This window comes from Pleurodeles waltl, chromosome 12 (assembly GCF_031143425.1).
Source record: "Pleurodeles waltl isolate 20211129_DDA chromosome 12, aPleWal1.hap1.20221129, whole genome shotgun sequence".
NCBI classification, from domain to species: Eukaryota; Metazoa; Chordata; class Amphibia; order Caudata; family Salamandridae; genus Pleurodeles; species Pleurodeles waltl.
The window spans coordinates 528,663,808-528,677,382 of NC_090451.1; the positions used below are offsets into that span (position 1 = coordinate 528,663,808).

The window sequence follows — 13,575 nt, forward strand, 5'->3', positions numbered from 1 at the left end:
AGATTGGGATAACAATAGCCCCTTTCCAGGACTCTGGGATAGGTGCCCCAGATGTTATAGCGTTCGCTATGATGGTGAGGTATCTTGACCAGGATGCTATGTCGGTTGAGAAAAGGTCTGCTGGGACTCCATCCGAGCCAGGCACCCTGCCGCGTTTTATGGTGCCTAGGGAGTACGTTATGTCACTTTGAGAGAAAAACTGGGGTACTTCAGTGGTGGGTGCTAAAGAAGTATTTAGGCAGGGGTCCATGCGGACAGGAGTGGGGCTATCATAGTCATGGGAGTACAGCCTGCTAAAATGATCTACCCAGTCCTTCGGGCAATGTTGGTTGTAATGTCCAATCCACTGCTTTCTGGGCCTCGCGTGGCCAGGGACCAGAACAGACTACAGTTCCTCTCGCGGACAGCGTCACTAAGTGCTGTCCACAACTTGTCATCTTGGTCACGCTTGGCTTTGCATATGGCTGACTTGTAGGACTTTCTAGCTAGGCGGATGGCAGTGGCATCCTTGGATTTAATAGCTTGGATTAAACACTTATTTAGGGACCAACACATTTTATTGAACCAGCGGTGCCTACCTATGGGTCTCTTGCCATCATGGGCTGGGGATACTAAGAAGTGGGCTGCGATATCCCTGAAGCATGAGGTGTGGATTAAACTTATTTCCTTATAGGGGACTGCGGGACCCACCTCTAGGTTCATTAATGTAGTCTTTAGGGTGTTATTGGCTGCGTTGATAAGTGCGGGCCGAGCCACAATCTTGTCCCACTTTAGGTGTTGTTTGTCGTTAGCCAGGCTGATACCCTCTGGTGCTGCTACTGAGGAGTTACTCATGGGCGAGAGGTCGCCCAAAGCTAACGTGTGAACATAGAGAGGATTATGATCACTTTCAGTTCTTCCAACATTCGTCATATCGATGACTAGGGGCCATAATCTTATGTCGAATAGACAGTAGTCGATTCTGCTGGTGTGGTTGGTTTTGTTAAATGTGTGATGGCCTTTGGTGTCTGATTTGGTTCTGCCATTTAACGCCCTGAGCCCAAATTCCATAATCAGTGACTTAACTTGGACAGCAACCTGCGTCCATCTCTTTATGAGTTGACTGGACAGGGCGGGGATAGACCAAGCTCGATCCTCCTCGTCTGTGGACCTGAGATCATCCCAGTCTAGAGGTTCGAATGTGACATTAAAGTCACCTGCCACAATGGTTTTATGATGGTGGGGGCAGTTTTGCAAAAGGGCTGCCAGGTCACAAAGGGTTTTGGAGACTTCACCCCCCCCCCGACCCCTCGGGTGTAGATATTGAAAATGTTCACAACAGTGTCATGCCCAAATGATAAACTAAGACCTAACAGGTCGGGAGAGTCGGTGGGTAGCTGTAATATATGACAGTTAAGTGATGTTCTGATCCAAACAGTCAAGCCCCCTGAAGGCCTGCCTCTAGTACTAGGCACGGCAGGGATATGGAAGTTTGAATAGCCTGTTCGAAAAAGTGGATCGGTTGACCATGTCTCTTGAAGAAGACATATGTCATGTTCATCAGTAAAAGAGGTGAAGGATGGAAGAGGGAGGATAGATACCTTGCCTGATTGAGACCAATTATTGGCAGGCTGTGCAGAGTATTTTGGGGCAGTATTGCTCATGAGTTTGGGGATTTTGTGATGGTCGTCTAGTGTGTTTCCTGCGCCTAAACTGTTGTGCAAAGCAGGCTGGAGTAAGTTCTTAGTCTTAGCACCAACTGGGACGAGGCCATCACGGCTGGGTGCTGAAAGAATGGGCAGATTTGTCATGGGGCCTGGTAGGGTTGGGCTCTGGGTAAGGTTCATGGTGGTCGTGTCATCTGCAAGAGTTAACTGTTTTATTACTGCAATTAAGGAGTTAACTATGAGCTTAAGTTCTAGTACTTCCTTTTTTAAATCTTGTATGCATTGAATGTGCTGTGGGTTAATGTGAGTTGAGTATGTGCTTGCGGGTGCTAGCCCATCCACCCTGATACCTGGGTCGATGTCGTCATGTGATTCTGGGGTGTTAATTAGCGGGTTAAAGCGGTTGCTACACTGAATGAAATTGTTAGAGTCCAGTGGTAGCTCCTTCACTAGAGATGGAGCAGTGTGGGTGATAACATTCCTGCCCTCTCCCTGTCCTGTAGTGGCTGTGTCTTGTTGCACACGTTTCACGAAGATTTCAGCAATTTTCTTTGGGCCAGCCCTCCTATTGGTTGGGGAGTGCTTCCCCCCAGTGCCGTTAGAATTATTTCCCTGAGGAGTAGTTAAAATGTCCTTGCATTCACCCAAAAGAGAGTCCATTCTGTCCATAATACAGTTGCTAGCTGCATGCTTGTGTCTTTTCTGCTTAGCTTTTAGCACAGCCCCTGCCCCAGCCTTTATTGCTTTCCTTTTACCCATCTGAGACGGTTATTGGTGATAAAACGTTCTATAGAGTATCAGTATAATGGTGCAACCTACAGGATGGCACAGTATTGGCAATAGCGCATAGAGCTAAAATCACTGATGCCTACTTGAATAGTCAATGTTAGGGGGGTGGCCCAGCCCAGCCTCTTCCGGGCTCCGACGAGCATGGACGAGCCCACCCTTGGCCCGGATGTGTCCCACGCAGCGAGGTGCCCCCACGCGCTTTATAGCGCTCGTTGGTGTCAAGTGGGTGCAGGTGAAAATGGCCGCCTCCTGGGGCCTCAAAGCAGCTTGGGATATGTAGTCCCTCTCAAGTCTTTTAGCGCGTCCCACGCAGCGAGGTGCCCCCACGCGCTTTATAGCGCTTGTTGGTGTCAAGTGGGTGCAGGTGAAAATGGCCACCTCCTGGGGCCTCAAAGCAGCTTGGGATATGTAGTCCCTCTCAAGTCTGTGCAATGGCAAACCGGAGGTTTATTGTCTTTCCTTCCTTCAAAAGTTGTCTTCAGCTTCCTGCTATTAACAGTACTGTCAAAATAGCCCAAAGCTTTTCCACAACACCATCGTCTAGATCCAGTTTTTGGAGTTATTTCCAGTCAGTGTATGGCTTACCCAATCAAGTAGCACCGGTTCAAGTTCACTGTCCGATCTGTAACTGACTCACAGACAAAACTATCCCGATCCAAACCCTGAAGAGAACAGCTGTATCATTAGTAATCCAGATTTCACGACTGATGGAACCTGTAGAGCTGTTACAAGACATATCCGTCATGATGTTCTGCTCCTTGATGCCAACTTCCAGAAAGACGCAGCAGGGCCCATCAGATCCATGTGAGCCCCTTTGTGCCTAGCATTTCCACAGCCCCCGAGTCCACTCCTCTCGGATCTCAGCGGCCATCCAGTCAACGCTCCTCGCCGCTGTAGGACGTCTGTAAGAAGGGGCTGCTCGCAGACAAGCGGTGTGCACCCGGCTCTTCCCTCAGTCGGCACACCGAACAGCAGGACCACCGCCTGCTCCCAGGGCTACCGCCGCTTCTTGATGCTTGCCACTGGGGGTGGCAAGGGATTCCTCCGACCTGGAGCCCCCCCCCCCCGCAAGGACTCAGCAGACCTTGTCACCGGCACTGGCTCTGAAGAGAGGGACGCTGTGAAGATGGCGACCTCCGCGGCGCTCTTTCTTTGCCGCCGGGGTGAGTGAGCTGAAGAGCCGCCGTGCAGGTCCCCGGGCGCCGCTACCGTGCTCCGCTGTCCAGGTGCGGGTTTCCTCCTCCGAGTCGTGGCTCCCTCTGCTGCCTGCGCTCCACCGTGCCGTGGGATAGTCTTCAAGATATGACTGGCCCATTCATAATGCCCAAATGGGATTTGAACTTGGTACTCATTTTCCTCATGTGTGCTCCGTTTGTGACCCTTCACAATTGTCCTCTTCGGCTTCTCACTTTAAAAACAGTCTTTCTTGTAGCCATCTCCTCTGCTCGTAGAGTAAGTAAGCTGCAAGCTCTTTCTTCAAAGCCACCCTTTAACCCTCTCCATCCTGACAAAATTTGCTTCGTACCAGGGTCTCTTTCCTTCCTAAAGTGGTCACGCCCTTTCATGTAGGACAATCCATCAGCTTACCTACTTTTTACACTCCCACCCACATCCTTCTTGTGAAGAGGAGAGACCACTGTCTCAATCCAAAAAGAGTGTTGGCGTTCTACCTCAATCGTACCACAGACTTCCAGGTGGATGATCAACTTTGTTTGTTATGTGCCTGTGAAGAAAGGTCGGGCAGTGCAGAAAAGGACCATCTCTAGATGGGTTGTTCTCTGCCTCAAAATGTGCTGCACTTTGGCTAAGAAGCAACCCCTTGAGGGTATGCATGCTCATTCTACCAGAGCAAGTGCTGCAACCACTGCGTTAGCACACGGAGTTCCAGTCCTGGACATCTGCCAGGCAGCAACGTGGGGAACCCTGCACACGTTCACTAAACACTACTGTCTGGACAGTCAGGTGTTCAGGGACGGCGACTTTGGCTGTTCAGTCCTGCAGGGCTTCTTAGTATGGTCTTGGTCCACAGACCCACCTCCTGGGGGCATTGCTTGGGTATCTATTCTAAGGTGAGGAATCTGCAATGAGATGTCTCTGTCAGATGAACAACTTACTTACCTTCATTAATGAATTATCTGGTAGAATGTATTCTAGTTGCAGATTCCTTACCGACCCACCCACCATCCTTGCTTTGCGAACTGATTTCTAGGGACAAGGACTTTCAGGGCCCTTGTTCTGGCCCACCAGTCTGTGTTCTTCGTGGCTCTAGGCTTCTGGTGTGGAAAGTCATGAAAAGTACCTGATCTAAGCGTTCCCGGGTGGCCTCCATATATGACTCTGGCTTCATCACGGCGACCATGATGCCAACTACGGCTGCGAAGTGTACCGATGCCACCTGACGACGTGCAAGGGTACTTCTCGAAGAAAAATTACTGAAAGTAAGTAACTTGTTCATCTTGCTCGATCATTTTATGCATCAAGATTTGCAATGTTTAGCCATAAATAAGCCACCTGAAAGAATCGGGGCTCTTTCAACCAGGGCAAAATTCTCCATTTTGGACCGGACTAGAGGGGTTCCAGTGGCTGATATCTTCAAAGCAACTACGTGGTCCATCCTTGATACTTTCTCCAAGAGTTATTGCTTTGATTCGAAAGTGAGACTGAAGGCCACTTTGCCTTGTCTGTCCTTAATTATTTTCTGGTTTAGCTCTCCATTCCCAACACCAAAGGGACTATTGTTTGGGACTCGGTTCAAAGGTGCAGAATCTGCAGGTAGAAGTAACCATCAGAAGAAACAGTTACTCAACTTGCTTAACAATTTTTCTGATGGATTCTCTGTCTACCTGCATATTTCTCACCAATACTCCTTCCTTCCTGTACTGGAGAACTTTGGAAATTTCTTAAGTTGACAAGTTAGTAATGTACACTGCATTGTTTGACTGTCTTCTCATCTGAAGTTGTGACAAAAAGAGAATTGAACCGACATCAGGGTGCCGGTCCTGGCGATATATGGCCTCGATTACATCATCAAGACTCAGTGCTTGATGTCATCACAGAGCCTGCACCCTCTGTCGTGCTGGAGAGCCATTGCAGATGTTTCCAGACCAATCTAGAACCTGTGGAATATTCAAAGATTGTGAATTAGCAGGTAGATAGAGTACACACTAGAAAGATAGATATTCATGAAGATCACATTAGATTATTTCAACGCAACTATGTGGAAGGAGTCCCTAAATCAAGCTCCTCTTGAACACTATAATTCAATAGAAAATTTATTTTTCACCTTTTTTATGTCGGGGACATTTATATTCAATTTTGGGACCTTCATTACTAGGCATAGTCGTTGGGTTGTTCCACCGTTGCTCAGGATCTTGGAGCAGTTTTAACTAGAAGTTAAATGTCCCTAGAATACCCTTTTTGAATTAACATAATCATACCTGCCAACAGCATACACAGAATTTGATTTGATTTTTTTTTTTTTTAGAGAGGCCAATTTTATTTGTAAATAGACGAAGCACTGAATTGGATCTCTGATTCTGCAAAGTAGACTAGAAATAGAACCATTTTATTTTTGAGTTGTAAGGCAAAGCTAAAGGCATTTTGAGGATTTTCCATGCATGTGACTTCTTCTTATCAGCTTTGCTTCATATGACTTTTTATCATAAATATGTTTCTTTTTTCCTGCAAGACTGGCTGGAGTTTATCATGATTTTACATTTAAGACCTAATTTTTTCATTTTTGTATTATCCTAAACAAAAAATGATAGTTAGTCACACAAATATAAACCTACACTCTCCCCAAGCTGCAGACAGAGTGATAATATAATATCCAAAGTTCAAGGAAGGCATCTGAAGAGTTGGTTACACTTTTGTCCTGCCTCATTTTCTTTTTAACTGGTTCGAATTTGTATGCAGGACCAGAAACTTCTCCTAAACAATTCCGTCAATTTGAAAATCTGATATGCAGGCTTGTAGCGCACACCTCTACTGGTACACACCCCACTATATTGCATCCAATACATCACTATAACTATTATAGTGCAAAGTAAGTATAGTGTGAATGGGTGTGGCATTAGGAACAGTAAATATATACTTAAATATATACTTTGATGTGGTGGTAGGTGATACAGTGAATATAATATTTTTGTAAGTTGATAGTAATAACTTTATAGTGTCATGTAAGCTGCCATACTCACATAGAAGCACACCTGCTGCCTGTGTCACCAACTGCCCCAGCTGCTTTCCTGTTTTTTTTGTACCTGTAGAGGTGTTTTTTGGATGCTCCAACGTTTTAAAGGTTGACACTATCAGTACCACTATTCCTGAAGGGGTGATTTCCATTTCATTTATAATTTGTAAATGATTTACTTCCCTGTACATCTTACAACACCTGTTTCAAACAAAGCTAACAGTGTGGTGTTCTTTTCTTTGTGACTGATACTTACAAGGTATGGGTGTGCTGTTTGGGGAATTTTTCTCTGGTACGTTTCTATCATGTGGAGGGATCCAGCTTAGATTCATTAGATGTACACTTCTGTAGATGTTGAAGACAGGACCATCCCTGTAGGGGCCTAACGACTGAAAGAACAATGCCTGTGACCTATCTCAAAGTGGATTTGAGACTTGGAGCAATTTGTATTTAAGCACTAACTTTGAGTACCACTGCAAGGGTCATCTAGCTCAAACAAGGGCCCACAACTCACCTGTGCTGGTATTCAATCTTCCAAGCACATCCATTTTATCAGGAAAAATTGAGTATGGCCTACTCACATCATAAAATGGTGGAGCTGCCTCGGCTTCACCAAAGAGTCGTGGATCACTTTGGGTATTGATCATGCTCCACAACCTGTTCCAAATCTTTCCTTCCAATGTTGAGTGCCACTCAGATGTGGGCCCAAATACATATGTACTTGTGTGTCCAGGGTTTTGTTGCCCTGGGTAGCAAAAAGAGTGCCTAGCTCCTTGTATCCTAATAGAAAACTATCCTGTGTGTAAAAAGTAAGCTATATTAATCTTAGCACCTATATGTCTGTTGTGGCACACTAAAGCAGCCCAAAAGCACAATGAGCTACCTCCACCTGCCCACTGAACATGAATCAGCTGCCATTTTGAGAAGCAGTCTGGCAGTTCTGAGTGGCAACACTTATATACTGGTGTGTGTGTGTTTATGTGTATGTATATGTGTGTGTGTGTATATATATATATATATATATATATATATATATATATATATATATATATATATATATATATATATATATATATATATATATAAATAAATATCAGCAGCACAAAAGGTTTTAGTTAAAAACACTTATCTTCCTCTCTTACAGGTTCTCAGCGTATCACCTTCTACAGAGTTGACTTTAAAGTCTCAAGGTGGAAGCTGCAAAGTTGAAGTTACCTTCTCTCCCAAGTGCCGTATTCCTCCATTTGCTGAAGAGGTGATGCTGGAGTGTGCTGGTATATCGCGACCACTTTTTGTCCTCAGAGGTTGCTGCCAAGGCATTGAAGTCAGCCTTGACGTGGAACATATTCCCTTTGGAGCGGTGGTGTTGCAGACTGTTGCCTCCCGGAGGGTCATAATGCATAACACGGGTGACATCGGGGCCAGGTACTAATTTGCTATTGTAAAATGACTGCGGTTAGCTTTCGTAGTGGATGGCACTGCCTTGTAGTTGATTCAGCTCACTTGTATGTAGCTGCTGTTGCGCTGTTATCGCCTAAGAGTGTTGTCTTGCATAAGTGAGAGTTCAGATGACCTTGGAATATGTTGATTTTCTCATCACTTGCACCAGATCACAGCTCAGACGCCCTTAGAATAGCAGGTAATGAAACACCTACATCATTTGGAAACCAAAACAAACAATTAAAAAAATATATATATAAAAATGATATTGTTTTTGATCACAATAAATGTAGAAAAATAGGAAAAGTTGCCACTCATAGTTCTACAGTGATTTTAATGACCTGATGTGCTTCCTTGAATTTCGCTAGAATCCTCCAGTCTGTGGAGGTGAAATGCTGTTTGAAAAATGCATACTCAAATTATTCACTAAGTGTAACTGAATCAAAACTGAAACTCAAATAATTTTGAATGCTGCTGTTCTTTTTCACAGTAGCTTAGCAGGTTCCATTTCATTGCACGAAGAACATGTTCAAATAAAAAATAAAAAAAATCAGGGTTTACTTATTGAGAAAATTTGATTTGATTGTTTAACCTGCACCTTTGATAGGTGGCATGGATTGTGTTGGAACATTTTGCAAAATCCTATGTTCAATACGGAAATATAGTTTGGTTAAAAATGTCAACTGTTTGTCACAATTATTGTTGATACTAATATACTGTTCACTCTTGTGCCTTAAAAGGTTTGAATGGGATGTGAAGAGGTTCCAGCCAGACTGCTCGATTAGCCCTGCCCAGGGGTACATCACACCCGGCATGGAGGTGGCTTTCGATGTGAATTTCCACCCCAAGCAGCTTAGCCAGGACATCCGCTATGAAGGACTACAGTGCTTTATCGAAGGAAGTAAACCACTGAAGCTGACTTTATCTGGTTCCTGTGTAGGAATACCCAGCACTAAAGAGGTAATATACCTGCATAACCTAAATGTAGAAATCCGTTGGGGGCAGGGAGCTGTAAAAGGTACAGTAGTAGTCATATTTCTCATTCCCTTCAGTTCAGTGTTTGTGACATCAACAAACACTGAACTGAAGGGAATGTACCAGGTGATGTACAAGTTTAAATGCCCGGAATTATCGCTCTGGAGTTTGACAATTTTGAAATTGAAAAAACGATCTGGAGCCTGAGGCAAATAGTCTCCCTTACCCCAAACCTCTACCCCATACTCCCTCCTATAGCTTTTGTCACTCTGACACCCTTATATTTGGCATGTGGATACCATCATGAGCAATTCCTCTGGAGAGATACTTATTGGATGAGGTTTATCTTTATTTTGTCTGAGGTGTTCAGTGTATGTGTAATGTTTGTAAACTTCCTTCTTTTGCAGCTTGTCTCCATTTCTGAACTCCATTCTTTTTTCAGTGTTATCATCTAGTACATAAGTGGCACCTCCTCTTTGTCTGGAAATCTCCTGTCATATATTTACCATTGGCTAGTAATGTAATCAAGCAAACCTTTTTTTAACATAGGGCTTTTTTCTTATTAACTTTATCAAGACTAATACAGATCAGTTCAGTTTTAACAGCAGTTAACATGGACAAGAATTAGACAAAATTGCTGTCCCCAGAGTTAGGAGTAGTCATGCAAATACAGTTTTAAGGGTACATGTGTATGGATGAATGTAGTATTTTGTTATACCTGGCAGCTCTTGGTGTGGTTTCCTTGTACTTTTTGCTTCTGACCTCCTGTTTTTGGATCCTGTGCTGTAACTGGTTTTGATACTCTGGGAACTGTACCAGTGCTAAAGTTCAAGTGCTTTCTCTCTAGATTTGAGAATACTAGTAAGTAAGTCCCTAGAATAGTGCACCATGTGTGCCTAGGCTGGTAAATGAAATGCTACTAATGGGCCTGCACCACTGATTGTGCCACCCGCATGAGTAGCTCTGTAAACATGTCTACCCACATGTCAGGCCCAAACCTTCCTTTTTCTACATGTAAGTCACCCCTAAGGTAGGCCTTAGCTAGTCCCTTGGCAGGGTGCAGTGGATTTTAAATGTAGGGCATGTACTGTGTGTTTCACATGTCCTGATAGTGAAAATACTGCCAAATTCAGTTTTCACTATTGCAGGGCCTATCTCTCGCAAAGGTTAACATGGGGATTGCCGTTAAATATCTTATAAATAAATGTTCCCATTGGGAACGGATAGAGATATGGAGTCTGGGGTCTCTGAACTCACCATTTAAAAAATACATCATTTGGCAAAAGTTGTGTTTTAGATTCTGTTTGAAAATGCCATGTTTAGAAAGTGGGCATTTTCTTGCCTAACCATTCTGTGCCTCTGCCTGGCTGCTGAATCCATGTCTGGGGTCAGACTGACAGTTGCTCTGTTTGTGAATTCACTCTAGACAGTGACACAGAGGGAGCTGGGTTGTGTCCTGCATATCCTGATCAGTCATCCTGGGCTAGAGCGGGAGGGAGGAGCTGACACTTGCATTTGAAAGGGCTGTGCCTGCCCTCACACAATACAGTCTCCAATCCCTGGAGTGTGTCTAGGGCAGGGCAAGGAAGAGGCATGGTCTTCTGTACTACAGGCTTTCCTTTGAGGTTTGCCTTCCTCAAAGACAGAAATGAGTATAAGCATTGGACTGCTAACCCCACATCTTCAGATTACTTGTGGCTCAAGCGGAACCTCTGCCAAGGACGAGAGCTTGATGCTTGAGGAAGACCTGCCACTCTGCCTGTTGCTTTGCTATGCTCGCCTGCTGCTACTGCCTTAAGAGGGAAAGGACTGGACTTTACTTTCTGAAATCTTGCTTGTGAAGTTTCTCCAAGGCTTGAATTGAGCTTGCTCCCTGTTCTGAAGTCTCAGGACCATCAAAGACTTCGTCTGCCAGCACCTGGACTCTCTTGCTGAGACCCCTACCCTGCCAAGTGGTGCCACATCCAGTCCGTGGACCCTGGATAGGAGAAGCTGGTAAACCCAAGGTGAATATCCACGCACTGGAGCCAAGCGGCAGAAAAATCAACACAGCTCCTGCACCACAGCTGAAAAATCCACGCAGCACCGGTGAAATCGACGCACTGCCACCTCAGTGCAGATTAATTGCTGACGTGCTGCGGGATTTTCCACGTATCGTCCCTGGGCGTCAATATCTTCACCATCACCGCACGGACCTGAGGCTGCTTGTCTGGAAATCGGCGCATCGCTTGCCCGGGGGAGAAAGAATTGACACACTGCCTCACTTGTGAGTAAGGAATCAATGCATTGCTTGCTTTTCTGACGCATGCTCACCTGCAGATTTATTTTTGACGCATACCAGGTACTTTATGCTAAAACAATTCATCCATTGATTTTGATGGATTAAGGCTCTTTTTAATTTAAAGATTCATATCTTTGCTTGTGTATGTTGGATTGTTGTCGTTTTGGTCTTGTTTGATTTAGATAAATACTGGCTATTTTTCTAAACTGATGTGGAGTCCTTTGTGTGTTTGTGGAAATACTTTACACATTGCCTCTGAGATAAGCCTGACTACTTGCGGCAAGCTATCAATGGGGTGAGCAGGGGGTATCTGAGCTGTGTATCTCCCTTACCCTGACTAGAGTGAGGGTCCTTACTTGGACAGGGTGTAAACTGACTGCCGACTAGAGACCCAATTTTTAACATATTCCCATAGCGCTAACCTGGCCAAAAGGCAGTGTAGTTATATACAGGGTAAAAGACATGCATAAATTAAACAAGTGATATGAGAGGTAGCTGGTTTGTGGATTGTTAAAGCATAGTGATGTTGTTTTCTTTAAAGAGGTTTGTCTTCAACGTTTTCCTTAATTGGAGCAGCATTGAGATGGTCCTATGGATTCTGCAATCTTGTTCTAGATTCTGGGTGCTTGCTACCTTGCTTTCTCTTTTTTTTTTTTTAAACTTCTTAGTCTCGGGTCTGGTTGTGTCTGGAAAGTGGGTGTGCAGAGAACCACCAGAGATGGAGAGCTTGTCTGCAAGATAAGCGGGGTGCTGGTCATAATGGCTTTGTAAATGATGTAGCTGGTTTTAAAGATGGTGTGAACCGGTGAGGGAAGCCAATGAAGTTCCACCAGGATGTAGGTGATGTCATCATATTTCTTAGACCCTGGATGATATGTGCTGTACAGTGTAGGATGCTCCTAAGAAGGCCCAGTGTGGTGTCTCGGAAACCAAAGAGCAGGGTGTTACCACCATCTTGGGGCCAGAGCATGTGGGCTTGAACAGTTGCTGAAGTTGCTTTCTGGAGGAAACAGTTTCACTTTCTTTTCTTTTTTTTTTAAACAGAGCTAGTACCAGTCTTTCTGTTTTTCTTGTCAGTGTATTCATTTAGGGCTAGGTTGGTGTCCAGGGTAAATTAAAATGTCTTGGCACTTAGTGACAGTTGGGGTTCTAAGCTGTTAAGGGTCATGTGATTGAGCCAGGTTTGTACTTTTTCTTGTTTGTTGTTTGTGGCAAATAAGAGAAGTTCAGTCTTGACTGGGTTGAACTTCAGGTAGATGTTGAACATCCAGGTATGGATGAAGTGCAAGCAGTGTCTGGAGTGTTGAATGTCAGAAGCAGAGTATACTTTCATGTAGAGTAGCGTATCATGTGCTTATTGATAAATTGTGATTCTGTTTTATATGAGTAGAGCCTCAGAGGACTACATGTACACATTGAAGATGACAGAGGACAGTATGAAACACTTGGGGATTCCGTAGTGATGGGGGTCATTTGGGACCTGGAGGTACCCATGTGAACACTGGTTTTAATTGGAAAAGTAAGAGGCGAACCAAAGAAGAAACCCCCTGGGAAACTAAGGTACATATGAAGGGTGAAAGATAGACTGTGTCAAAGACATCTGAGAAACCCAACAATATCAGGAGGCAGGGATCATCTTCATCTCTGGCCAAGAGGACATTGTCTGTAATGTGTAAGGTAGCGGTCTCTGTGCTGCAGCATGATTTCAAGCCATACTGGAAATTGCGCAAGAGATAGTTAACGTTAATTTGATATTGGAGTTAAACATATAGTGCATTTTTAATGATCTTGATCATGAATGATAGGTAACTGATGAGCCTGGTAGTTGGTGAGGTCTGCAATGTCTAGTGTAGGTTTCTTTAAGAGTGGAGGGGATCTCATTTGTCTTGAGAGCTCCTGGAAACATAGCTTGGGTGGTGGAGGCATTGACAATGGCAAATAGGGGTGAGAGAGCACTCCCAGAGAGAGCTTTGATGAAGGACAAGAGTATGACATCATGTTGATATAAAGTAGCTTTGTGGGAATTGAGTACGTTGGCAGGAGCTGCAAGAGATAGGGCCTCGAAAGATGACCATTGCTGGTTTCTGTGGGACCGGTGGGAATAAGAGGAACAGAAGGTTAGTGTATGTGCTTTCAGATCTTCTGTATTTTTTCACTGAGGAATAGAGGTTGATGGCATTGCACTTTTCTGTGGAAGTACAAATAGGTGGGCCCAGCAGGGGAATTATGCAGTACATGATTGTCATGAAAAGTGT

The 13,575-nt window shown here is 44.5% G+C and overlaps 1 protein-coding gene across 2 annotated transcripts in view; it reads left to right on the plus strand.

Moving 5' to 3' along the window:
* Positions 1–13,575, plus strand: part of HYDIN (HYDIN axonemal central pair apparatus protein) — a 2,122,366-nt gene that overhangs the window by 2,050,004 nt on the left and 58,787 nt on the right. For both annotated transcript variants that reach the window (XM_069217473.1, XM_069217472.1), the window contains 2 exons: positions 7,769–8,049; positions 8,805–9,024. In XM_069217473.1, coding sequence (XP_069073574.1) covers positions 7,769–8,049; positions 8,805–9,024 — 501 coding nt within the window. The remainder of the gene's footprint in view (positions 1–7,768; positions 8,050–8,804; positions 9,025–13,575) is intronic.